The 27,949-nt window shown below is 36.5% G+C and overlaps 2 protein-coding genes across 14 annotated transcripts; one reads left to right on the top strand and one right to left on the bottom strand.

Moving 5' to 3' along the window:
* Positions 1–57: 57 nt before the first annotated feature.
* Positions 58–7,510, top strand: LOC106155175 (uncharacterized). Of its 2 annotated transcripts, XM_013529872.2 has the most exons (8): positions 58–218; positions 370–463; positions 712–847; positions 1,476–1,723; positions 3,123–3,230; positions 5,930–6,013; positions 6,379–6,432; positions 6,641–7,510. In XM_013529872.2, the coding sequence occupies exons 2-8, from the start codon at positions 372–374 to the stop codon at positions 6,726–6,728; spliced, it is 810 nt and encodes a 269-aa protein (XP_013385326.1). In that variant the 5' UTR covers positions 58–218; positions 370–371; the 3' UTR covers positions 6,729–7,510. The 2 variants fall into 2 exon arrangements, with proteins under 2 accessions (XP_013385326.1, XP_013385327.1); XM_013529873.2 differs by lacking the exon at positions 6,379–6,432.
* Positions 7,393–27,949, bottom strand: LOC106155173 (SPARC-related modular calcium-binding protein 1). 12 transcript variants are annotated; one of them, XM_013529862.2, is made up of 14 exons: positions 27,435–27,948; positions 20,822–20,981; positions 18,572–18,793; positions 18,308–18,343; positions 17,396–17,515; positions 16,801–17,061; positions 14,032–14,115; positions 13,181–13,300; positions 12,775–12,999; positions 12,051–12,144; positions 11,576–11,663; positions 11,131–11,284; positions 10,703–10,759; positions 7,393–8,630 (listed from the first exon to the last, which is right to left on the bottom strand). In XM_013529862.2, the coding sequence occupies exons 1-14, from the start codon at positions 27,525–27,527 to the stop codon at positions 8,614–8,616; spliced, it is 1,731 nt and encodes a 576-aa protein (XP_013385316.1). In that variant the 5' UTR covers positions 27,528–27,948; the 3' UTR covers positions 7,393–8,613. The 12 variants fall into 12 exon arrangements, with proteins under 12 accessions (XP_013385316.1, XP_013385320.1, XP_013385317.1 ...); XM_013529866.2 differs by lacking the exon at positions 10,703–10,759 and having other exon boundaries at positions 27,435–27,949; XM_013529863.2 differs by lacking the exon at positions 7,393–8,630 and having other exon boundaries at positions 9,216–10,759; positions 13,181–13,282.

Genomic DNA, 27,949 nt, shown 5'->3' with positions numbered 1-27,949 from the left:
AAACTTTATTGAAGAGTGCCTGCAGTGCACCGTATGCCTTTGCATACTCTTATTTTATTTTTTTCAATTACTAGACATATAAATCCGCTATGATCAAAGAGTAAATGTGTTTATATTTAAGCGCGTCTTGAATGCTATTACTTGTTACATAAAACCAAAGTGGGTTTGTTATGTATACGCTGTTCTTTAACGCTACGGCTCCACAACTGAACAAATAGGTGAGTTGAGTTCCTATAGTGACACGATTTAACCATCATTTGTAAGGATTGTGACAGCGGGATTTTTAAAATATTGTTGGTTACCCATTTCTCCCTTCTTCCTATTCATTGTAAAGAACCCAAGTGAAACGTCTACATGTATTTGTTTCAGCAATGGTCCACGATTCATTGGTCCTGAAATTTCTTCCTTGTCATGGATGCAAGTTGCAACGTAGACTTAGTGTAAGAGGCATCCCATTAAAATGGTAAGTATTTAACGGGATTGAAGCAGTCCTATGCCATGAAAAAAGTGTAAACATGCAGATATATAGAGAAAAGTTAGATGCTTTGAACTCGATTTGTTGAGTGCCATATGCTGAATGTGTGTTGAGATAGCACATTTGTCTTGAAAATAGGCACTGAAGCAAGTGAAAACGTGGATTATCCCATCCAATTTTAACTGAACTTGTTATTATGCAACTCTTTATTCTGAATATTTTTAATATTTTTCCAGGTCCTCATATACTTACCATGCTGTTAAATATTTCCACAGCAGCCAAAGAGCATTAAATCACTACCAGACTTTAGGTGTTAGGAAAACTGCCCCACTCAAGGAAATAAAAGCAGCATATATAAAACTTTGCAAAATAGTAATGTATCCAAATGATTATTATATTAGAATTCCTCACTTAAAATGAAAAGTTTTTTTGTTTGTAGGCAAGTTGCTAAACTGATGTTTTTAGGATTATAAAACAAATTATATTAATGTAAATGCAATATTTTTTACAATTCAATTGAGGTGCATACTTTCATAGTATTTTGCAAGGACAAACAGCAAAATTCTTTTAGACATTATGTAGACCAACTTTAAAGTGATTAAACTTTATTTCAAATTGATTATAATTTTTTCTATGATCAGTTGAAATTAGTGATTAATTAGGTATTGGTGAAAGACTCCGTTCACATGAAAAATCTATTTTCTAAAGATCTATTTTCTATTCGCAGTATCTTGTGATCACTCCGAGTGCAGCCAAGAATTAATTACAGCTTTGGAAGTAACTGGCTCGCGCTGCCAGTAATTACGCCGCGGGGTATTCAGGGCACTGACCTTGATCACAAGATACAGCGAATAGAAAATAGATTTTTAGAAAATAGATTTTTCATGTGAGCAAAGCCAAAGGCTGTCAGAATGAGCCAAACTGATATAAAGTTTACAAGCAAGTTAAAATCACCAGATTTGTTACCCAAATTTCTTATTATTTCATGTTTATTTTTTAGTATCATCCAGACAAGAATAAATTTACCAGCGGGAAGTTTTTGGACATTAATGAGGCATATGAAACACTGAAGGATCCAAGTACACGTCACAAATATGATGTATCTTTGGGAACAGCTATACCTCACTCTGAAAACATTAAAGTCAGGGGGCCAAGGATGAAATATGCTAGAACTCCACCTACCACAGCATCTGATAGAAGTAGTATGTATCACAATTGGCCTAATTGGACGAAGGATAAGGTTGGTGGGTAAGTGTATATTGTGTTATTTAATCTCTTCTGGTATTGTTTTAACTTAGGGAGGGTATCTATGTATTGATATGGCAGAAAGAATTGGAACTAGTAATTTTCTGTTTGCATCCACATGGCTTTGTGTGGCTTTGTGTGTGCAGGCGCAATCATCACTGGTGCATACAGGAAAGAATAAAGTCAGATCAGCACAGCCTTCTGTTTTAAAAATATTGTCACCCTTCGCCCAAAACTCCTCATTTACTGCCTAACATGCATTCTTTTGGGTAATAGATAAGTCTTCAGTGTTCAGTAACTAAATTATTTAACATTTCCACATAATTATGTCATCTTACGGGTGATGTCATAATTGTAATTTTGGGGTAAAAACTAAAAAATCAGTTTTTCCTTAACTGAGCACACTTGATCACCAGTTCAATGCCAATTTAGTACTTCAAAACCCTGCCATCGATTTTTCTTTAAAGTCTTAGTACATTATTGAAAAATAAGATGCAGGAAATATTTTAATATTTTAAAAATTTAGACTCGCCCCGAGATCCTGTGTGTCACTCCGCTTACAAAAAGCACCATAGTAATAGTGGAAAATCGGAACGGGCAGGCTGGCTGTGCGAGCAAATCTCTCTGGGTGATAATAAAGGGTTACAATAAGTGTCAAGTATGTCGGTTAAAAACTTAAATCACAATTTGTGAGCATGGCTTTCATCTGATCATAGACAAAATTACGAAGGGACTGAAATGCGATATCTTCCTTTGAAGTCATCTGCATTCTGGTAAACATTCACCCATTGTATACATATAGTATACAGCAGTGTTAGTGTCATCTTTATGTAACAGGTAAAAAATCCACGCCCTAAAGAAATGTCAGCGAGCCTCAAAAATTGGAGAGGAATTGCATCATTTTAATTCAAGACACGATTGAAAGTTTCATTATTGCCACATCTCAGACTAATTTCTTACATACAGGGAAAATTTTGACACTAGGAATATTTTTCTATCGAATCCTAGCTAAGAACAAGTATTCTACACTACAGTTGTACAATTTGAATGCTACTTTTTCGGCAACAAACAAGATTGCCTTCAAAATATTGGGCATTTTGAATTCCTCCGTGAACAAACATATCAAATTCTCACCTAGCTTTCAAATTGAAACAACAAACTGCACTTATACTTAATCTCTATAAGTTTATTGTCTCATCTACCTGAAGGATTGCCCCACGATATGCACTTTACCTGTTTGGGAGGTCACATGATCTGACCGCAGATGGTCTCACAAAGAGCTCACACTAAGCCGATTATCCTTTGATCTGGCTCTGCGACACCAGTCCCTTCTTTATTATGTCCAAGATCTGATAAAGCATCATCTTACTTTTCATCTGTTTTTTTTCTTCTGTTTTTATAGTGATGCCGATGATTTTCCCCCCCTTACCGCCTATGAGGCATATGGGCCAGTTGCTAAGGTTGTACTAATCGTTTTGCTGACTCTATTTATCACCAAAGAAGTTCGCAGGTAAGTATGAGCTTTGAAGGGTAGGCTGCAAATCCCCTTAATGAACTAAAATCTAGTCTGTGAATGTTAAAGTGACAAAGTGTAGGATTTTCGACTTTCTTGAAAAGGACAAAGTGTAAATCCACATTTACTCTATTGGGACGCTTGCTAAATGCATTTAGATCAACATAGAAACACACCTCCTCTTTTTTCTAATGCACTCTCCAGCTTATCTGTTATTCTACTCAACCCCAGGAGGAAGCATGTTAATGTGTAAATCTGACTGCATTCAGCGAGAGTCCCTATGTAGTAACTCTTTCTGAATGGCCCGTTACATTAAATAAAAAAACATTTTTCTTAAAAGTAAATTAATCACTTCTTTTTGAACTTAACTAATATCAAGTAATACTTTCTGGTCATTTTGAACAGATAAATACCTTGCATAAATTTTGTTAAAAAAACTAATTTGTCACCTACTGACTAACTTTACCATCTATCAACCATCTATTCTTGACACATTTACGAATTGCATACAACCTGGGAATTAGCGCTCAAAGTATGGCTGAAGGGTGGTTTAATTGTACCACCATATTATAGTGAAAATAATGGCGATGATCTGGAGCTTTCAAACATTTATTCACTGACTGCCTTTTTAATACAATTTCACAAGTATATATACTCTATTTCTCCGTACTGATCATGCATTTACTTTCATTCTTTTTATTGTCTTTGCGTGATTGCAAAGAATTTTCCATTTTCATGTTGCAAACCACCATTCAACATTTCCTTATTGGTCATTTCTAAGGGACTTGTTTTCAATTTAAAATATTAAAAATAACATTTCAACTTTTCAATCTTGAACCTTATTCATCGTAAGTTTCCATGTGTTTTAGGCTCTGTTCTCACAACTTTTAGATCGATCTATCACCGCGGGGAGTCTCACTAGATTACTGTCAGATAATCCCCCTTAAGTGTCCGTCCCCGCCTACTACAAGCTTTAAGGGGTAATTAACTTTCGTGTCCGCCCGGCTGACAGCTATTTAGCGTGAACCCCCAGGGAGTTAGGTCGATCCAATGTAGGTCGATCTAATCTATGAGAATGGGGTGTTACACTTGTCAGAAACTTGCAAATCTATTGCAATCAAATTGAACTATATGTGACTTTGACATGATCCATCTTTTCTTACTACCAGAACAATTTTTACACTTGATGACTCTTAAAGAGATTTAACTAAGATCCCATTTCCAGAGATTAGATCGATCTACTTTAGATCGACCTAACTCCCTGGGGGTTCACGCTAAATAGCTGTCAGCCGGGCGGACACGAAAGTTAATTACCCCCTTACAGCTTGTAGTAGGCGGGACGGACATTTAAGCCGGATTATCTGACAGTAATCTAGTGAGACTCCCCGCTGGGATAGATCGATCCAAAAGCTCTGGGAATACAGCCTAGCACTCAATAACTCCCCATCCTTTTACTCATTTTAATTATTATCTGCAATTAGTACAAGTGTAAGTCATTTACTTTACAACAACCAGCTGTAGCACTGGTGGTACACATGGTTTTAGTTATGACCTGTCTCGCCACCAGGTTGCTGTTATTGCTTCTCTTCCTAAACTACAAGGGCCCGTGTCACCATCTTTTAGATTTAGGTCACATATAATCTCAACTTGATCCGCCTAGATTTTGGGGTCTTTGTGTGCATTGGCCAAGGAGTGGCATTTGTTGCAATGCATCCTTGTCCAAATTTTGGAAACTTAAATGCTAAATATCTCCCAAACTGAAAGAATTATGGGAAAAGTTACCATAGAAGTCTGGCCAAAAGTGATGTGGAGATTTTAAACATGCCCTTGGATTGACCTTTGACCTACATTTCAAGAACAGATGGACCAAAATATTGTAAAAATGGGTATTTTCTATGAAAAAATATTTGTACCCATTTTCACAAACTACATGGACCTAAGCTTTCATATTATAATGAAGAGTTACTCTTAGGGTTTTCTTTCATCTTTGTGAGTGTGGGGTCAGTTGGTGCATATTCACAGGAGAAGCAGCCATTAGGTGTTTAAATTCAAAAATCTCTTATATAATAAAAACATTAATTCATTTCTTTAAACTGCACCACTACTACTTGGCGCTGTTTAGATATATATATATATATATAACTAAAAACTAACTACTTAAAACTTAAAACTTTGAGGACTTATTTCCAGCTTACATACAATTACAACTCTTGCAGAGAAAACCATTTATTCCAAAAACACATTTAACATTTCAGTCTACACTTGAATCAACCCTTGAACCTACTTCTCCCCATAAAATGCTACCACCACATTCACCCAACCCTATCTTCTCCACAGCTAACAGACATGCATCCGCACCTTCCATTCAACTTAAATGCACTACTCCTGCTGGTGGTTCAATACCAGGAGGCAGTATTGCCTCTCAGACCTTCTAGTTTTCCCAGATTGTTACAGGTTTGGGGCAAGAAAGGAAAGAAAGAATCAAAGGTTGATTAGTTGCAGAAAATTACTGTTTACTGCAGGGGAATTTTTTAGAGGTGAATTTTTCATCTGAAAATTTTGTGCTTGGTGCCTTATAAACTACATCATTATACTTTGATATATGGTATTAATTGTCACAATAGATATTTTGTTGAGCATAACTACTTTATTCTTGCTTTTTGAACCAACTGGTAAGACAAGTTTTTTCTTTGTAGATATGATCAACGTCAGCTAGATGAGAAGAGAGCAAAGATTTATGCCAGACCTGCTAATTTTAATAACGGAAGGCATCACTTACAGTAAGTAAAAAGATATGCATTACAGAGAGAAAAACTGGAATATAAGCTTGTGTTTTGCTGCTTATCTCAAAGGCTTCATGAGATATAGATTAATATACTTTATCTTAATGAAAGTTACGTTTTGTTTTTTATTAGAAGATACATATGTTATAACATTGGTTTAAAAATATGAATATAGAATTGAATTTCTGTCTGGTCTATACGTGGCATGCAATTTGACATGGGCACTGTAGAAAGGGGAAAATACCTTATTTTTTTCATCAGATGTGTAACCATTTTTTGTGTCATTTTAACGAATAACTATGCAGAAGTTGTGTTGCAAAATCTAGATACTGACAATACATGAATTATAACTTTAAATTTAGGACAGAATTCAAAAGTAATGAAGATCAGAAAATTGCACTAGAACTTGCAAAATTGTAAGTTTTACATGTAGGTGTAATGTTGCCTTGAAATGAATATGCTAAGTTGTTTTTTGTTACACTGCACACATGTAACCTGTCCTTGTTCACTTTATAAAATAACATAACCTGCATAATTTATTTCACTGCATGAAATAAACTTAAGAAGTCCTACTCATATTTGATAATGTGATCATCTGTGGAATTCCCTTTTTTAAACTTCTAGGAAAAAGACACCAGCTGTTGTCCACAAGCCTGGAGAATTTGAACTGCTTTATTTAAATGTTAAAAAAAGGAAAGCGAAGAAATTTTGATGTAGGTGTTTTATAAATTAGGAATGGATATTATATCATTGTGTTTGAAGATAATGCTTGTTATCATTTTAATTATATACAGACACTGTAAGTGTTTGTATATATGTTTCATCATTACTGCTGTACTTGCCCCAAACCAAATTAGTCGAGTACTTTTGTTGAGAAAAGTCCCTTTTTTGTTTTTTTTTTCTAAAATTTGATTATATTGAGAGATTTTTTTTTTTTTTTTTTTTTTTTTTTTTTGTAGATGCTGTTGCAATGTTATTTTTTGCTGTTTGGTGTCTGTATAGATGTCAGATTTACTGTCTAGTTTATATATTTATTTATTTTGTGTAAAACCAAGACATCATGGTAATTCAGCCCAGTTCGTATCAAGTGGAGGTTTTATTTATAATACATTTGATGAAGAGTGTACCAAAAAATAAGAATATACTACATGTTTACTTCATGAAGTCTATCTGACAAACCAGGTTACTTATGAAGGAACTTGTCAGGAACCATGGTTATCAAAACTCTTGGATTTGTGAAGTTTATGGAAACTTCCACAAGTGAAAAAGCGTGAGTCAGAAAAATGAAGGATGTGAGAAATAAAACTACGTAGCAAAATAGTAAATGACAATACCCAAATAAGTTGAAAGGTTTTGATCAATAATTAAGTAAATGGTATATTTTAATTTTTTTTATTTGGTAACGTCTACCTAAAAATAATGGTGTACATGATGTCTTCCAACAAACTTATGATCATATATTTAAAGGACCTAATAAAGTTAAAATGAATACTACTTGGAGTTGCTTTTTATTTTTAGAATTATGGTTTTCATTATGGTAAAATGTGGCAAGATGGAAATGGTAATTTATGCTAAACTTTAGAGAATTGGGATAATAACTCTTAAATATAAAAAAATGACATTTTTACAAGCTGCATTTGCAGATTTCTTTTTCAGTCACTCATTTTTTTCATATTAAATAGTTTCAGTTTATTACAAATGTATGAAGTTTTTAAGAATATACAGGTACACACAGTTTCTCAACATTTTCAATGTTTTGCTGTCATATAGTTTTCAAAGCAAACCATATTGCTTTTTACACACATTGTACATATTGCACCCAGCATTCAGACAGTATAAAAAAAGGCAAAGATTCTGTTAAAACCATTGGGATAAAGTACTACACTTTTTGGAAATTTATTTGGTAGAGTAAGTTTGGATATGTAAAACCTACTGAAAATGAAATGTATATACAAATTTAATGTTTCTCTGTCTGGAAATTTCAACAAGAGTAACTATCCATGTTGGTAACCAATGTCTCTTAATTTTGCACGTTCATGAAATTCATTTTATAGTCATTTAAATTTTTTCTAATGAACTCAATAGGAAAACATGGGAAATATTCCAATAATAAAAGAAATGGGGAACTGTTTGTTAATTCACTAAATATTTTAAATATGATAAAAAAGAGAGGTATGAATTTTTTGTTATGAAAAAAAGTTTTTTGATGAATATTTATGTTGGTCTATGCTATTGTCATAATTTATCATAGTTAATGAGAGGGCAGTGATATTTAAGTCACTAATAGGTTGAACATTATTAAATAATACATTGATTCATCAAAAGATGTTTAACCTCATTACATTGGTCTTTCATAAATTAGACATAAGTAAAACAAAAATAACAACTCAGATGCTTGAGAGTCCTCACTATCTTTTTTTTTTCTAATTTACATTTTACTCTCTTGATCAGCCTTTGAAAAGTTTTATAACTCTTAGTTATATTGCTGAAGTTACACTTTCACCCAGAATACACAGTATTTGAACTGAAAAAAGCCCATCTGAAACCGTGATCGCTTTATGTGATCCTCTTGGGTAATGACATCTTGACTGGCTTGATTACTGCAAAGCTCCAACTGAAAATAGCACCAACCATTTTAAGTTCGTAAGCTTATATAGAACTTTATGAAATTTTAATTTAACACATCTTCAAATTAGCTTATGTCATTATTGATTCTTTTGAAATATAACTGGGAATTAAAAACATAAATGATATTAAAAATATTGTGTTGTTTCAGGCCCGTAGTCAGCAATTTCAAAGGGGGGGGGGGGTTCTTTTTCTGAAAAAGTGGACCTTTTACCATATAATCCCCTTGTACCTAGCTCAAATTTTACCCAGAGTGGACCTTTTTCCAGCAAGAAGGGGGGTTCTTTCGAACCCCCCGAACCCCCCCTGGCTACGGGCCTGTGTTTGTTACTTGCAAGACTTGGTAGGATGTTATTAGTGCAGGAAGACACGAGCACACAAAGCAGAACTAAGGGTTGGTGGCAGGTGAAAGCAAAGCCCTCTGTGAAGTCACTTCCAGATCCTTGGAGAACATCCTTGTGTTGGCTTGAATAAGCGATGATCACTGGTCTTTTCTTTTGATTTAACCCACTTGTTTTCGCTGGAAATTGTCTAAATACATAACACATTGAAACACAAGCATGCAGAAGACAAGTCTGATGTTATTTCTTTATTTACCACAAAAACACAGGGTTGAAGTGACCATATTTTACCACGAATTACAATTCCTATACATCGTTGCAGTATTTCATAGACATTCATGAAATAATATATTTGATAACTTGGTCCTGCTTTAGCTTTACAACACTTTGATGTCGGATTTCTTTTACTATTCTCTGAGTCTAATGAAGAAACTGATTTTTCACATTCTGTTTGTTCATCAAAAATAATAGGCAAGACACTAAAACGTATCATGGGTTAATTATACATTTATAGGTGCATCCATTACTTTTAAGTCTTAATTGACTGAGGCAAAATTTCAGTGATCAGATGCTACCGCGTAAGCCGATGTAGGCCTACATGTACATAGAAACCAAAGGCAATATGCAATTTTTAGGTATCAATATAAAAGCAGTCAACCGGCTAGCACATGGCTTGATTCCAGGAGCATTTTCTGCCGACAGGTTCCTTTTTATTGATAATTGACTTTGTACACTGTATAATAACAGAGGTAAAATAAATTAGTTAACAGAACACGATCTAACTGAAGGCAACAAGAAAGACGAAGCTGAACTTGTATTGTCATTACAAGTTAGATTGTCAGAGCGTTTTTATCCACTCATCACGTCACGACATCTTTTTATCTGTCAACACTCCAAGATATAAACTAAATTAAAACTCCTTTTTACCCAGTCAACTCCGCTGCTGAGTTCCCTTGGTTTCAATCATTTTCTTTACACGTTTTTGGCATAATGCCTTTTATTTCCCAAAAATTGTAATATTGATATCCCTTACGCAAACACTTGAGCCACGTGCATAAATCTTCTCGACAGAGCAGAACATAACTTAGACCAAAATTGATTCACAATAATCCAATAATAATACAATCAATATTTCTCAACAACTATTGATAATTTATAGTAGTTTAAAACTAAAGAAAAGTCATACCATCTCTATATTGGTGATTTAAAAGAGTTTCCACTGCGCCACAGATAAGGAAATAGCTGTATATTCAATTAATGACGCAATTTAAACTGGAGATAATTTTAACTTCAGGTCAGTCCGGACGTGCTGATGATCTTTGTAGAATAGCAAAGAATGAACAAATGCATCTCTCCGCTGTTCTGACAGTGAATCGCACTGCAGACGCAGAGGAGTAAGGACTCATTTACGGTGTTGTCTCCCTCTTGACCTTCCTTAATCCTGAGAAATGGTGAATCCCGTTCCACGCTGAAAATCCTGTGAATAAATCCGGCATTTGACTGCAAAGGCACACTGTGCCATCTGTGCAACATTGGCTTCTGAACTGTTTCACTTTCACTTTCACTTGAACCGGCAATCCGCTAGATGGGGCCAGTAGCTAGACAAATTCACACTCTTGAATTAAAGTTTGTGCTTGGTGATGACAGTGGCAGCAAAGGAAGCCTTGCAGTGCATAAAGTCTACGCAGGATCTACATTCATGAGCCTATCAAGTACTTACTGAATGGGTTGGGGCCTCGACGCTTAGCACTTGCCGGCATATTATTCTTAGGTTGGTCTAATCAAAGCAGAAGCAGACGAAGTGTCAAGGTTTTTGTTTGAAAGAGCATGAAGTTATGAAAACAACAGAGATATGGTAACATCGTTTTCAAAGTTATTATTTCTGAAGATATGAATGTTATTGACTAGTGTCGTTTCACCGAATCTGTATTCTCTCATTAGTAATAAGAAAATGATTGAGACATGCAGAAATTCCGTTCCCGACTGAAAGTTCACAAACAAGATAAAATTGCAAATCTTCTAAGTTGTTCTACAATCCAGAGAAAATTAGAAAGCAATGAAGGAGAAAATGAAATTTGTAAACGTTTCATTATCTAATCTACAAAATAAAGTTTACTTGATTAAGTGACACAATTTACGAATACCAACCGTTCACTCCTAAGCAGCCTAGAAATTCTTCCACTGTTATTTTTTTGTTATTATCAGCATCACAATATTCAACAAAATGACGTCCGCACTTTTTGAAAGATTTCTTTTTTCTGACTTCCTTCTTTAATTTTCGTAACTCCCGTCTGTCCAACATCTGACAAAATACAAGGAACATTTTCTTATGGATACAGTTTGAATTTGTTCTTCAGGAATAAATAAGAACGTCACAATATTTAGCTGTAATTTATTCTCACAGGTTATATTTCCACTTTCAATCACGTGTTTTGCGTCAACGGAAACTTTTGAGCAGGAAATTAAGGTTAAGATTGTAGTACATAACATATAGAGTTCTACTTGATTTAATTACCGAACATTGGTCAAATACTAAAAAAAGGAATGCAGTTTGACATTTTTCCATCGTTAATATGACGTAAATGAAGTTTACCATGTTATTGTTTCTGTCTAAGACTCGCAGTTTCCATCGTGCAACCCGTTCTTCCAGAGATATGTTAGGGTTTCCAGACACCAGTTTGCTGTAGTGAAAATATGAGAAATATCAAAGGGAATCATGCTGGAATATTGCTTAAAAAATTCGCAATCATATCTTTTCTACATAGTTTGCTTTAGGACCAATGCAAATGGTTGAGTACAAAGAGTTGAGAGATGCAGTGCACATTATTTTTGTAATTGAGCCACCCTGAATCGCAGAAGGCCTCTTGGCATTTTAAGTGAGCACAAGTGTGTCCTGTGCAGAGGAGAAACTCGGGGTGAGCAATACATGAAGAGATTAAGACTTGCTTTTGTTCTTTTGATGCATTCTTGTTAACGACTATTTACTTTTTTCTATCGATAATTTACTTTTTTTCTATTGAAAGTGATTGTAACCACAAGAAAATTGACAATCAGTAACTATCGCTTACCTTTTGTCTGTTTTATTGCCTGATGCGTATTCCACCATTTCCGTGGTCATGTCATCAAGAAGTTCAACCAAAAATTCTCGTTTTTTGTCACAGCCTGGTGTGTGGAAAATAATTAAAAATGCATCATATTTTTATTTTATTTAAGTTTTACATGTAATTACTTATAAATTCGTCTTACCAAGAAAAATCACATGCTGAGCCAAACTGCAGTAAAAATATACACGGTGCACGCCAAGAACTGTGCGTGTTGCTCTCATGAACCTGCAAGTTTAGGTTTTACGAATCAGGACAGCATAATTGTTCATGTTAGGCTGATTAATGATGATTGTGCACCGTGGATCTTTCTAGTTGCAATACACATAGACTTGAACTGAAGAGTTCAGCTTAACTGATGTCTGACAATAGTACATAAAAAAGCAAACAAATACATTCTTGGTGTTCTTTCTTACATCTTAGCGCATTTAAATCATTCAGATAAAATGTACGAGTTTTCATACAGCGCTTTTGAGTGGCGGGGTGGCGGGGGGTCAGGACCCTTCTTTTTCTGAAAAAATCACACCAATGGTCCCCTCTTGAAATTAAAATTTTGACCAGCTGAATCATAGTTCTAAATCGTACCAATTGCACCGTTCGCCCTCAAAAAAAAAAAACCCAAAATATTTCGGGGCCCTTCAGAATTTGCTTAAATTAACGCCGAAAAATTGGTCTCCTTTTTAATGCTTACCTTTCCACGGGTTGTCACAGTTTGGCTTCACTTTGTGCGTAGATGTCCCTGGTATGGGTCTGCCCGTATCCTGGTCAACACACCAGCAGTACCCTACCGAGGTATGGCATTGCGCCTTGTCGTATTTGCCCTCTGAAGTGCAACTTGGGATAAAGATGCTGTCTTGAGGACTATTCTGATCCATCTGAATGGCTGATTCCCTCTCTTCCCGACAACTTTTAACTCCTAAAGTGTAAAGAGATAAAAAAAGTGAGATTAGCATATAATTTAACCTAACAAAATTGAGGTTTTACTCTGAAAAATACATGGAAAACACACGCTCTTTCGGTATTTACTGAGGTTTTACTCTGAAAAATACATGGAAAACACACAAGTTAATAGATTCAAAAAAGCCCTAAACACTTACGGTCCTCTTTTTCTTTGTCTGTTTTTCTCTCGCTGAGACCAGGCCTGTCTCGTATGGGGATATGCATTTGCATCTTCCCAAGGGTTGGCTCACTGCGGGGTGCTGACGGGAAAAGGAAACCTTGATAAAGTGAAGATAGTCGTCAATAGCAAAAAGAGCGCAAATTTGACAAACAAACCAAGGCTTACACCGGCACCCAGAGGCATATGTTACGAACAACTATGACCAACAAGTTAGGCAACGTGCTTGCGGTTATTAACTGCGAGCTTTATTTCGTTAATAAATGACAAAAAAGGACATGTTGCTTTTGCATTAGAGAATATTAAACCTGCCTTCATACAAAAGACTGAATGAAGCAAATGTTAATATTTCTGAATACTGCATTTCGTTCATTCTATTACTGGTTTAAAACTTGGCACTGCTGAAGCCACTCCCGATAAAAACCGGAAAAACCCTACTCGAAAACGTCCGCCTGGAATTCTTCGGGTCATATTTAACGCACAGTTACAGTTGGAAAAAAATCGGAATTCTGCATTCCATGCCAGTACATCTGATAGTTGGAAGCTATTTCAGCCAATGCATGCACGTTTTGTTGTAAATGATCAATGGTAATCTTGCATGCACAAAGACAGAATTCAACTTCCTCGATTTGACTAATTACACAAATTTTTATCAGCTACTACTACTGTACTACACCAACTACCAATAGTTATCTTTTAACTAAATATTACAAATGTACACGCAGAATACGAACGGTAAATACAGATTATGAAACGAATTTCTTTAAAAATAACGTTACGCTCATGTCCTTCCATGCTTCTCGCTTGGCGCTTTCTCGTTATTTACGTTACCTTCTTTGGCTGCCCCATCTGCCGTCATCTGGTGCTTGGAACGGGTCCCCACTGAGTCCAGGGATAAGAATAATTGAAAAGAAACTACATTTCACAAGTGAAACACACACTGTAGACATATTGCAATATTGCATTGTTGCACTGGCCCGGCCTGGGTTAAAGTTAGTCGTAAAAGGCTGAAGAAAGAATAGAAAACGATAAGCTTATGGTTGGTCTACTGACATAGATTTCACAGCATTTCATTTCGGTATAGAGGCGTTTTCAAATGTTATAAATTAGCAGATCTCAACAAACAACACCATCTACATTCAGACATGTACGTATATACTTTATACTGATGACACGTGTTCAGTTAAGGTATATCTCATTTACGGAATCAACATTTTTGTCATCAAAGATAATGTTTCGAGGCAAAATTTATCAGTAGATCAACCACACATTAAAAAGTATTTGCAGCGACAACGCTTGACGCAGGAAGCAAATAGGCCTTGAAACGTACAAAACACGTGACGAGAACTGAAATGAAAGCAACAGTGAAGCAACACAAATCAATGAAATCACATTCCCTACTGTCCACAACGTGAAAAGAAGACTACTATACCAAAAGTGACACAAAACATAAGGAATGGGTCGTTATCAAGATCAAATTACGTTGTGGATAGTACGATGAATTTACCAATAATTGAAAGTCACAAAAGTATCAGGTGTTAGGGTGTGAGTCGCATCGTTTACTCAAGCCTTCCACGCAACCTGTCTCCCACGCTCATGTGCAAAGTTCTACCTCTTCACTTTATACATCATTTTCTTCAAACATTTCCCATCTTCTCATAGTGTATACTCTGCCACATATAGCTTTCATCAGAATCTTCCACCTTGATATCCAACTTTCCTTTCGATCAACATTTATATCGCAAAAGCTACAGAAATTCAGAAAAAGACAGATGCCCTCCACCCGACGACAAATACACAGCAAATTGAAAAAGCAAAACATCTTTACATGGCACGTAGTCTACGAATTTGTTACGTGAAACCGGGTCTGGACCTTTTTGTGATCAGGGGTTTGTGTCTGTCATACTATATAACAAGGCCTGGTAGTATTACCCCCTCCCCCTCCCTCTAGGATATTGCAAGGCTAGGCCGATTGTTTCTAATTTTTGGAGCTTGTACAGATGAATAGTGTTTAAATCAAGGTTTCCCTGTGCCGGACTTGCTGAGAAAAATATTATAATCGAAAAAATTCATAGATACTGGGAAAACCGTGTGTTTTCTGTCCATTGATAACGTGGCAATATCTGAAATTCATTCAGTAGAAACAGGTTGATAACGCGTTGTAAAGCGGAGCTTGAAAAAGCCAAAAGCAAAGATGAAACGGAAAGGGCACAAGATTTTTAAGGGCTATTCTGGCACAAAATCACCTGTAAAAACGTTACGGCCTTCCTGACGATTTTGACTGTATCTATATTTAAAGGCCATGTGTCTAAAACGTGAGTGTAAACATTTTGGGTTACCGGGAAAAACTTCATTTGCTCGTTTGATGGTGTTTTCGGTTAACTGGTACAAACGTATAATTCACTAAACACAGAGTTTAAACTAATTACTGAAATTACACGTGTCATGTCCCAAGAAGTATTTCAATGTGTGACTGCTGCGCGTGTTAAGCATTATGTACACTGCTTCCGAATTCCTTTTACTTTGCGTAAATGATACCAAATTTTAAAAACGTACACACTGGTTGTTTTTCTGTTTTGACCAATTTTTTATATGTAAGTAGAATGGGTAGAATGGGGTGATATAATTCTTTTAGTTCGTATTGCCAAATATTAATAAACTGTAGCAAATGTCTGTTATTGGTCTGTGTGCTTTGGAGACGTATGTACAGACTGCATTGTGCCAGATTAACCTTGATGGTAGCCATGAACGTGGGTTGAAAGAACACAGTTCTCGCAACCAACTTTTTTTATCTGCCTGCAAAACCTCATATCTTCAAGGTTTGTAGGCAACTTCAAGGGTAAAATGCCAAAAGAGTAACAGTTTTTTTACGGTGCCCACAGCGATTTTGGCACCTTGCCTCAGGGGTCATAGATTCATCCATTTTCCAAACAGTTTTTGCCCGTTGACCCCAAGAACTTGACCAATGTTTGAATATCTGACGTTTCTAGATTATTTTAGAAATATTGGTATAGTCGTTTCAAATATCCTGATCAACAGTGATTGATTCCGGCTGTTATGAATGGTCATTGTCTTAAATACCATATACACTGCCAATGTTTTTAATCGTTTTCAATTTTGGTGTCTATAAATGGTTCCCAACGACAAAACTTATTCTTATTACCAATTAATTTGCAATCTCATTCTCTGTCCTACCAACGCAAAGATTCCCTCTGTGAATGTTGAAGTCGGGTTACTTTTCATTTTGTTGTTGTATTTTGATTGTGCTGGGCACCCAGACAGGTATTTTTCAAAATGAAAATGTTTTTCTGAGTGCGATCACCTTAACACTTAACAAAGTGGTTCCTGCACTTTCGGTTCATTATACTGTCACTGTTGCAAAATAAATAAATAAATAAATAAATAAATAAATAAATAAATAAATAAAAATTCCCTTTTCATTTGCTACTTTTTCAGATCATATGGTATAGGACGAAGAAAATTAGAGAATTAAAGTCTCTCTCCCAATATATTTTGTTTTACTGACCTGTCTGTATTCTACAGTCTAATTGTCCTATTTTAAATTTTGATCAATAGTCTAATTTTCCAACCAATACTTACTATTGACATCAACCCCTAGGCAGATCGACCACTCCTGATTGCTGATCTTCTTATTATTGTCTGTATCACAGAACTTCAGGAACTTCTTGGCACAGGATCTTGGTTTCACAAGCTTCTTCACCATCTTACGTAAATTTCTGGTTTCTCGGGACTTCAGTTGATTGTCTTTGTCGCGATCCAATTCGGAAAATTTCCACTCTGTTACCCGTTTTTCATGCGTATCCAATATAGAATCTGAGTCAGATTTGATTGGTAAGCCGCCTTTAATGAAATAAAAGATTGGTCAATAGAAGCTGATTGCTGCAAACACTCATTTAGACACATTTATTGAAATTAACAAAACCATCAAGGTGAAAGAAGAGCATTAGCTTCCTGAGAACTGGACGACTGTAGAGAAAATGCTTCAGTATTTTAATGTCTATATCCATCTGTTTGGCCTTGTCGGTTCTTTTGTGCAATCTGAATATCTATCCAATGATTAGAAAACTGAACACTGATAATCGTCAAATTTGTCTTACAAAAACTACAAAAATTATCGACGTTCTGTTAAATTTTGATTCAATCAACTATATCAGAAATACACAAGACAACTCACCCGTTGCTAGGCCGGAGAGAGGAGAGGAGGATTTCTGCGGGCGTGGTATTCTCTCATATTCCTCGGCAAATTGTTTGATCAAATTGGCATTAAATTCTTCTCTTTCCTCTGCTTTACACCCTAAAATATTATGCATTCCACAGAGAACAATACTTCAATTAAGCCTGCAAGTGTCAAACATGAAAAAAAAACTTGACATTTGAATGTACATGCCAAGTTTTTGTATATTTTAATGGACAGGTGTTATTAAAATTATTTGACGTAAAACAACGTAGAAAGCAAAGCTGTGAGTGCTGAGGCGGCAGTTTCGACCATGGCAGGTCGTGTAGCAGAAGCGCTGGCTGTGCAGTTGCTAAACCAACCAAGAACATTAGCTTTAAACGTGTTAATCGTCATTCCAAAACATAAACATATCGATATAATTAGATAACTAAATCTGAAAAATTAATTATCTAAAGACAGAGAGACAAAAAAAGGCATGACGTCCCTTTGTATAATCTTAATAGCAAAGGTATAAGTCTTGACTATCATGAAATAATAGGACAGACCTAATATTTTGAACGCTAATGCGTTTAAAAGAATTGTATAAGTACAGATGAAGTAGGAAGCTAGATAAACGCCACAATAATCCGATTTGTCGTGGCATCTTGACAACACCGGGTCCCCTGTGAAAATGCTAAAATCAATGGCAAAAAAAATCATACTTTTCATTTTCTCAACAGAAGCTAAGTGATCGATATACCATTCCTTTTTACAGGGCCATTTAAGTATCTTTCTTGAAAACGGCGTCTGAACCCGATGAGTCATATACTTTTATATAATATATTGGAAAACATCTTAGTAGAATTTGTTAGAAGCAAGCTAAAAAGCGAAAAGCAAAAAGCAAACGCACACAGTCTGTCGTCCGCTTACCCTTCTGTCCACCGCTTGGGGTGGGATTGGGCATGGCTAAAAGACAGTAAAACATGGCCATGAATCTTGAACAAGACAAAGATGAAATCAGTGTTATCGTCTTTCCTTTACTTAGTGTAACATTATAAATTCAACAGACTGAGCTGCATAACCAAAACCAAAAAAATGTTCGCTTCGATTATTAAAATAGATATCCGTTCATTTGTTTTTTTAAATGATTTTACAGCAAGATCATGTAATAAATTGTCCTCCTTTGTCTCCTACCCCTACACACCACCTTCTCTCCCATTGCGGTGGAGGTGTTAGGAATTGGTTTGCCCAGGGTGTTGACGCACCAGCAGTAGCGCGCCGCTTCATGACACTGCACCTTGGCGTAACTGCCGTCAGACTCACACTGAGGAACGTACACCCCAGACCGACTCGTACCCTCCGAGACCGTCTTCAGCGCCGTGCGACGCTCCTGCATGCATTTTGATGCATTTGGGTCTAAACGTGTGGAAAATAAATGGCTCGTCAGTTTAGAAGCAATTCAGAATTTCTTTCCTGCGTTATGTCAGAACAACCAGATTGATATATCAATACATTTTTTAGAAAAATATTTTTAAAAATGAGTTATATATAAATTTTGTGATTTCTCTTCATTTTATTTTTTAATAAAATACTTAGTCTACTGTTTCTGTATCTTTTGTGACATGTTTTGGGTGTCTATAAAGGGGAAAAAATGAATGTAATATCACCCTGTCTGTTGTGATGACATTTCACTACTTATCAGTACAAGTAGAAATCACTGGATTTTTCCTTACAAACAAGAAGTACGTATATGCAAATATCCACATGCAAATATACGTAACATCTTTGAACGTGGTGAGAACTGTAAAGTTTAATATGAGTAAACGCAAAGTTCTACATTTAAATAAACCTGGAGCATTATTTTAAAAACTGTTATTTTCAATTTCATAAAGTAGAAGCCCAACATACCAAATGCCTCCTCCCTCCAAAAGCCAAAATGGTAATAAAATTAGATTATTATTATACTATTAATGACGATAGTATTAGATAGAAGTGTTCAAAAGCTTCAGGAAAAGTTGGACGAAGTCACCAGCTTAAATGAAAACTTTAAATAATTGACTTATATTCTTTATTAAACCCCAAATTGTAAAAAAAAGTGTTATTCCGCACTATTCTTTAAACCATGCTTTTTGCCGAATGACTCAATAAAAATGAAACATCTTCAACCTATCCCTTTAACCTTTTAAAGAAACACTGTGTTAACCGCCATTGGAAACCTAATTCCTATTTTCACATTACTATTTTGACTACAGCAAATTTGACACAGGTGTTCACCAAATGGTAAGAACATATTTTATCACAAAATGATTCTGCGTCAACGGATAGGTAAATAATCTAATCTGGTTCTGTTTAATCGGCGAAATTATTGTATCTTAATCGAATTAAAGTGCGCGCATACAAAATCCCATCTAAGTGTTCAATTCGCCCGTTGCTGATAGTGTAGGGAACTTTTTCTCACGTAGAGTAAATACTCTGGAGGCAGATGGAGCTCCACTTTTTGGGTCACATATCAGGCACAAGAACATGTAGAAAAACTCGATTTAATAAATTTATAAAATGGATGATGGATTGTTCAAACAATGAGTTCAGCCTGTCACCACTTTTTTATTCAATTGGCAGCAAGCTAGAATTAATGAATGTTTTATTGAGGTGTGACGCTGAACGCCCACTTATACCAACAAAATATCTACCATGTGTCGCAGAGAGAACAATCCGAGTTAATGTCCCTTTTCAATTTCATATTTCATAAAAACATGACAAACGTCATAGCAGCTAAACCCTATTACGTATATTTACATTGAAGAGAATTTACAAAATATGTAGTGAGATTCGCTTACTGAAAACTAAAATAATTGCTATAAATCTCCTATCATTATGATATAAAAAGAGGACTTCTTGACCATTAGAGATAGAAGTCAAATCCTTATACAACTTAATCCTGATTAGCCACGAATAATGTTTTAGATTATAAAGGTAGGGGGCCTAATAGTGGAAGAAGCTTTTTATCAATCTTGCTGTCCGCCATTTCCGAAACAGTCAGGGACAGTGATCACGGCTCGGTCACATTTCGGCGTATCAATGGGCATATGACTATTCACGTAAAGATTGATAGGCCTTCACAAGTAGATTGCATTTTATAATATGAGCAAGTGAAATGTATTCCGGTATTGCTTGGCATCAAACTGGTTGTAGCAAATGGTTTGTTTCATTGATTGTGTATTGAAGTGATTCAAATGGTCGTTTGTTAAAAAGAATTGGATTGTATGTACTAACCATTAACCAAGTTAGATCGTCATATCTCACAGAAACTCATTATGAACAAAATAAAGGGATTTGGAAAGGAGACTAAGGTATAAAAAAGTGTGTAATCGGAGTGTCGCTTGTGTAACATAAAAACATTTGTTAATTGATGAAAAAAATAATCTGATACGACTTCACCAGTACCTGGGCATTCGCCTTTGCTGCGGACTTCCAGATCGCTTCTTCCCTCGCACGCCTTCACCCTCTTCAGCTCGCACCTGGACTCGTAAGTACGCCCATCATTGCCACACACAGGGCGAGGTCGGACATCTGTGCAGCTGTCAGCCCGGCATGAGGACCGTTTCTAAATAATAATAATAATAATAATAATAATAATAATACTAATTTATTGAGCACTAAATGGTATGAGGATACATTTGCAGGCTCACTAGACTACAGTATTTACACAATATATAAAGATACACATTTATATATGTATATGTATACAGTGCTAAATAGACAAAAACAAAGCTGAGAGAAAAACAAACAAATTTAATAATACTACAAATAACATCAGAATGGAGATTTAGCAGGCTCAGGGTTATCGCCCTGCTAGAGCACATATCTTAAATCAGTGCAGAGTATATCAAAAAGGAAATAATGAGAACACGACTTCATCTGATCGGCCAAAAGGGGTCGTCCCCCCCTCATCCTTTGCAGCTGACCATGTGTTAAAAAGTTAAATTTGGCTTCCTTGTGTAGACGACTGCTATAGCATTTCAGTATTGCAATGAACGCACTCAGGTCTGCTTTACCGAAAGTGTCCATTAAAAAGAAACCATGGATCACAATAATGGAATTCATTGAACATAAAACACAGGATAAAATTACGCATATTATTATGATAGAAGCGGTTTTGTCTATTTTTTAACTTCGTACATCCCGCTAAATGTGTATAGATTGCTTTGATGCCGCAAGTGATTTGCTTTGTGTTGTAGCATAGAGAAATAGGCCCTATCTTTTGGTCCACCTCTGCTCATAAAGAATTGAAGGTTAGCTAATCTTTTTAGTTTTTTCGTGGCGTATCTTACATCCACTGATTGTCTACCCCAGGTTTTTCTGATAACAGACAAAGCAAGCGACTACTGCGTTATGGCAGATAACCTAACCTGCACGTGTAAGTATTTATTTATCTCTCTCTAATTATATAAACAAACACAAATCAAGACCAATTTATGTAACCTGGGGATATTGAGCACCCGTGGCTGCACAAATTTAAAACATTCTGGTACATTCAGGAACAAACGCTTTTCACACCAAGAAACAAGAAACAGCAGTGAACGATTTGTACGCTTAATGGCATCCAACCAGCTGTATGTCAGCGATGTGAAGTATCCAATTGTTCTGTGCAAAATGCCCAAGTTTTATTTATATTTTATACGTTTGAAGGCCACTAAAAACGGATCCCACAGAAATGCATGCTGACATATGCCATACTCCTGCAACACGGGTTTCTTCTCTGTCTGAGGACATGCATGTAAATAACATTTTAAACTGTTAGTTATATCTCTATAATATTCATCAGCTACTAAGTGGATTTTCTTTAAGAAGAGACGCAAGATTTTACGTTTGGTGTGCAGTTTTAGTTCAACAAATTAAAACATGATTACTTCCTTTATTCTAACCTCTTTTACAAATGATTCTTAAGTTTTTTATTTTTAATTTTCTAAGTTTTATGTCACAGAAGTCATACATGTCCGAAGGAGTTTCCCTAACAGGGATGGTTTAAAAGAATATTATATGTCACCTTTGCTTATTTATGGTATTTATCGTTTTTTTTTTTCAATCTGACTTCTAATAATTTGCCTTAGGCTATGCCTCAGTTTTGTTTTGTTGCTCTTACACTACAAAGATATTTAATATGGAAGGGCATTTAAGCTCTGGAAAGAATTAGAGGGCAAATAAGAAAGATAACATTTTGGGGAAACATAAGATGGGGGCATATCAAGTGCATATAAAATTTACTGTGACATTATTGAAAGAATTGCATAGTTAGCAGTGTATAGGTGGATATATGTCAAAGTCCAATAACATTTAGAATTGAACGCTTTCTAATTTGGGCTCTTTACATCGAAAATCTGACTTTTCAAATCCAAGTATCTTTGTGACCCTACCCTCATCATAAAAATAACCAAGTGAACCACAGATATGAAAACTATGCAAAATAAATCTAGTCATCCAACGACGTAAACCAGACCGAGTTCCGGTCGAAAGTAGCCCTTGTCTGAACAGATCTGTAGCACCGCATAAAAAAAACTTTTTGGAGTCTCCCTTACTGCTGCAGCAGGTTTTAATATCTTTTCATAGAACAATATTATGTTTTTGTATCACTTTTGAAGAAGCAGTTTTGAAAATCTGTAAAAGGCGAACAGTTGCATGGTGGTGGGATGTCGGAAACTGCTTTAAATTCTACAGCCATCTCGTTTCAGACCCCGTTCACCTGTGCATTATAAGTTGAATACAATTTTGCCCTAAACACCGGATCATTTCCAACCACTATGTACCACCACGAACAATTTGTTAATAGAGCGGTCGCGTCGCACCACCTGAAAAAGGCATTCAAATAAGCAAGGTTTTGTGTTGACGAAGAATTCAATTTTTCGAATGAAATCACAGATATAAAACGCTTAAAAGCTAATATGGGAAATTTAGAACTTAATAATTTGCCTTGTGTGTGATAGACAGAGAATTTGTGTTCCCTTGCACAAAGGGAACGAGGACGGGTTTGCAATGAATAAAAGGGCAGCGGTTACTCATACTGGTACTCCCCAAAACTGCACGAAATGCTTAATGGGTACGGCGACGAAAGGAGTTGATGTGCTCTCAATAATATGTCATTTTGGTTTGGAAACCCTGGTATCACAAGTTATCAAGCGCTTCCAATGCACCCAGATTCTTTTTGTTTAATACGGCTTAAACTGCAACCCTGTGTTTCGTGGTCTAAAGGATGACTCTCCTATTCACAGTTTGCCCTTACCGTCACGTGAAACCCAGGGTGTAATCTACGCCCAACACCGGAAGGTGACTTGCCCAAGAGACGCTAAAATCAAAGTCACCAGCACCAGACCTGCAAATGAGGCTAGCAGTCCCGACAATGACATGACAACAGCATATACCTTATAGTTAAAATTACGGGACCATGTCCTTCAATATACTATAAAACCTGAGAAAACCCGTGTGAACCATGTCTTTGAGATTCCAAAGATGACACCAACGAACTTTTATTCTGTGCTTGCACTGGTCGGTGTTTGAATGGGGGAGTGGAGTGCACTACTTCTTTAGTACTTTTTCATGACTGGTAATAATTAGGTAGGGAAATAAAACGCATATCAAGTGAACACTGTATAATGTGGCTGAAAGAAGGCAGTGGATTCGAAATACCACAGACGGTCTTTCATTTGGCTGTTTGTATCCAAAGAATTAAAATGAACTTGTTAATAAGTTTTTTTTTACGCCAAGGTTAAATCCCGTGTTAATCTAAATGGGCTGTGAGGTGTTTGCCCGCTTCACAAGACAGCTACGGTATCATGTGCGGGTGCACGGGCATAAAATAAGTAATCGACTGATTTATTTAAAAATAAAATACGAGGAAGTTGGTACATGTACCGGTATACTTAGGTAACTGTGCATAAATCTTTTAATTCAAGTCACCAGTGCACCACAGCATTTTGTCACACGAGTTCAAAAGTGGCGTGTCTCATTGTTGGCTCAGGTGCGCAAATCTGGTCCACACACCTGAGCAGCAAATGAACTCAGTTTAATTAAGATTGTTATTCGATCACTATTGTTTGAATGCGGACTATTCGCACCTCTCCAGCTGTACACCTGCGAGGGAGTTGGTGCATAGCAAGCCACGTGCCTGGGTAAGTTCCTAAGACAGCGGGAAAGCACGTTCTTTGTCACCTTGTTCTACTTGAAGCAGTTCCACAATCGGTTTGAATTTAGCTTTATCGTCCTATCAAGGGAACGTGGGAAACGGGAAAAATTCAGAACTCTTCTATGAAATATGGAATATTTTTTTCTACTTTCAATTTTTTGGGCAACTCATCTATTGGACAAAGGCCAACAAGTGTAAGCTTGGCATTATTCATCATTGCCAGGAAATTGCACAAAAACCAAATATAGATATGTCCTATCACCCCGGCACGCTGCATTATCTTACCTCCGTCTCATCATTTTTCATCTTTCTGAATCGTTTTGTCCTTTGCTGATAACAACGGAAATAAGTATTTTCAAGCTTTGGGTTGTTCTCAAGTGTGACTGCGATATTGAACAAAATACGTAGTTCTTGCTTCTATGAATCCATCACAAGAAGTTTTGTGGCTATGTAGACCGCTTCTGTACGTCGCTATCTATGGGGGCGTGAATGTTTATTCTCTTTTCCCGCAAAGCAGTAACGACCATGCGGCGTACATAAATAGTACAAGGGAGGTGTGGCTTTTTTAACCAACATCTCCACTTAACAACGTCATTTTCCATTAAAAACGCTATTTTGTAAAAGCTACATAGCACCATTCTGGAAGCTCTTAACATCGCTGCATGGGAGGACAGGAGAAAATGTACATCCCAAGCAAGAAAATAAACGAGCGGTTAGTGCATACCGTTTTCGCTCAAACCACATCCTCTCTTTTACTGAAATATGGAACGAAAATAAGTGCCGCTTTATGGGGTCCAGTAATTAAGTACAGAAATGTAAACTGTCGAGAACTTAGGACGGAGAAGGATTTCAATAATCGTGAAGTTAAGACTGAAGTCCAGGGTGTGAGTAGAATTATCACCGTTGTTTTATTACCCAGTCAGCGTGTTCGGGGTTTACGGGCTTTACTACCCGCAATCTGCCTATTCCATTTTTCCAACAGTGAAGTCAAAAACGTAATCTCATTGCCATCGGCACATAAAAGGCTGCGGTGCCTAATGAAAAAATGATTTCAAGACTCAAAACTGATGCCTTCCTCTAACTTGCCAATAACTTCAACGGTAAACAAGCTGAGATGCACGTAAAACCTGGGGTACCTGTGCCGTTGTAACGCCTGTTTTTCATACATTATAGTTAAAATTAACAAGCGCTAATTTTATGGGGAAAAAAGCAAACACCGTTAAATCTGTTTAATCTGTTATTAGAACTGGTCGGACTGAGACAGCAGGGTTGATATTGGCGATGGACGTGAGAGTTCGTGGTCAGTATTGACTGATATTCCTGGGGTATTTGGTTTCGTTGAGAACAAGACTTTCATTTCCTCAAATGTTGTAGAACATTGACTGGATAGTTAACAACCACACACACACACACACACACACACACACACACACACAGAGAGAGAGAGAGAGAGAGAGAGAGATGATTGAGACTGAAACCTCCCCCAAATAACCGACACGGTTTGCCCTTTCCTTTACCTCGACGTTGAAGCGGTTCGCACTTAACCTCGTGCCCGAGTGCTTTTAGCGCAGCGAGACCGACAGAATACCAGCTTTGGCTTCACGCTTTTTCTCAAAACTCACTCATCTTAAAGTAAACTTGCGTGAATAGGGCCGCATTAAGTCATATTATATCCCTAAAGAGAGGACCTAGTCGATTATAAATCCCACTCACTACAAGTGTGTAAATCACGTCTATTGAAGGCTATACCTGTCAACAATAGTAAATATTGTGACGGGAATTTAAGAAATAAAAATAGATTGGTGACTCGATATAATAGAAAGAATAATAGCTGGAGGACAGAGTCTGCCACTCGGTTTTTCTACTCTTGTTTAGGTACAGGAGGAGCGGCTTGCGTTTTCAAATTATGAAACAAATATCTGAAACGTGATTATTACTATCAACAAATATCGCCAGGAAGCATCTGATCTTTCGCACTTCCAGGTTGTTTGTTCAACAATTAATGAAGCTCGAGAAATGGCACGTTTTGTTCTCGACTAGCGATTCAGTATTTTTATCTGTCATTTTTCTTACCCCTTAAACTTTGCTTCAAAGAAAAGGGGCCTATGTACAGGGTATTAGACTGCATTTAAACCAAGTAAACAAAAACTCTGAATTGTGCTTGACTTTTTTCAAGTTGAAAATGCCCCGCAGCATATCAATGGGTTAGAGTGTTATTACTGACTAATATAGTGACGTAGATTGTATTGGACTTAGAATGAGCGCTTTATATCAACTTATATTATTAACGTAAAAGAAAACGTTAATCATTGTGACTGTGACAAAGATTAAGCCCGAGTAGACCAGGGCGTACCAATGTTAAGAAAAGCTAGTCCGCTTCAAATTGCCCTCTCCCTCTCTCAAAGAGCTGCGAGTGTCATATTAAAAGAACGTGCTCAACATAAAGTTTACTTAATTAAATAATCCCGATCGAACATGACTGCAGTAATTCAGTGCTTCATGCACACGTGGAAAAATAGGTAAAGTGAAAAGATAAGATATCACGCTCAAATTAGTTTTATCATCTCCTGTGAGTGACAGCATTTCTAATATTTTACATACGTATGATAACAGAAAATTGCACCTTACCTGTTGCATTAATAATTCCACAGGAAATGACTAAAGAGCTGTGTGCAGCTTTCCACTGTATTAGAGCAGCACAGATACGGCTATCACGGGACAGATACTGCACGTAAATTTTTACATAAAAGCATATCGCATAACTACTGTGACCGTGACTGGCCTTTTAAAAGCTGCCATGGTACTGGTCTACCAGTATATATATATATATATATATATATATATATATATATATATATATATATATATATATATACCCACCTGTATTGTGGCAAATCCCCCTTGTATCCACCCGCACACTAACACTAACATCATCAGACTGTGCTTCCAGTGGTGAAGTCTTGTGCTCGACATATTTGAGTCTAGTCGGTTAATACTCCGATGAATACTATATCCTTAAGTAAGCCCACTTCAGTTGTAGTTGTGTTCTTCGTTTAGGATTTTCCACCTTGGCTCAAGTTTCAACCAAGTTGCTCTCTTAATCGCGTTAGTTTTTTTAATGGTGTCAGCTGTATCTTAAATTCAAATGGTCCGCAACGAACACTCCGCAATAAACCTCCACTGTATATCCTCCAGTGAACGGTAAGCACTGCGTTGTAATGTCTCTACACAACCTAGATACGGACTTGTCTGGACAGCACTACCGCATCACTATCGCGTGCTGCAGATGCGTGTAAGATTATCCGCTCTGAAAACCAACCGACGTCGAGACAAACATAGAAAGAACTATTCCATTGACTGCAGTGTAAGCCACCCCAAATGTAGAGACTAAAATA

This window comes from Lingula anatina, chromosome 2, assembly GCF_051362555.1.
Source record: "Lingula anatina isolate TDL-2025a chromosome 2, LinAna3.0, whole genome shotgun sequence".
Lineage (NCBI taxonomy): Eukaryota > Metazoa > Brachiopoda > Lingulata > Lingulida > Lingulidae > Lingula > Lingula anatina.
Note: the sequence above shows the minus strand (reverse complement) of the source record. Positions and strands in the feature narration are given on the sequence as shown.

Excerpts from the sequence above, each read along its gene's own strand:
- LOC106155175 (XM_013529872.2), top strand. The coding sequence starts at position 372 with ATGGTCCACGATTCATTGGTCCTGAAATTTCTTCCTTGTCATGGATGC. Across the intron at positions 464-711 it reads AGAGGCATCCCATTAAAATG|GTCCTCATATACTTACCATG; the intron begins GTAAGTATTTAA and ends ATATTTTTCCAG. Across the intron at positions 1,724-3,122 it reads ACGAAGGATAAGGTTGGTGG|TGATGCCGATGATTTTCCCC; the intron begins GTAAGTGTATAT and ends CTGTTTTTATAG.
- LOC106155173 (XM_013529861.2), bottom strand. The coding sequence starts at position 27,527 with ATGTCGAGCACAAGACTTCACCACTGGAAGCACAGTCTGATGATGTTA. Across the intron at positions 20,982-27,434 it reads GGGGATTTGCCACAATACAG|AAACGGTCCTCATGCCGGGC; the intron begins GTGGGTATATAT and ends ATTATTATTTAG. Across the intron at positions 13,301-14,031 it reads AGATGGGGCAGCCAAAGAAG|GTTTCCTTTTCCCGTCAGCA; the intron begins GTAACGTAAATA and ends CACTTTATCAAG.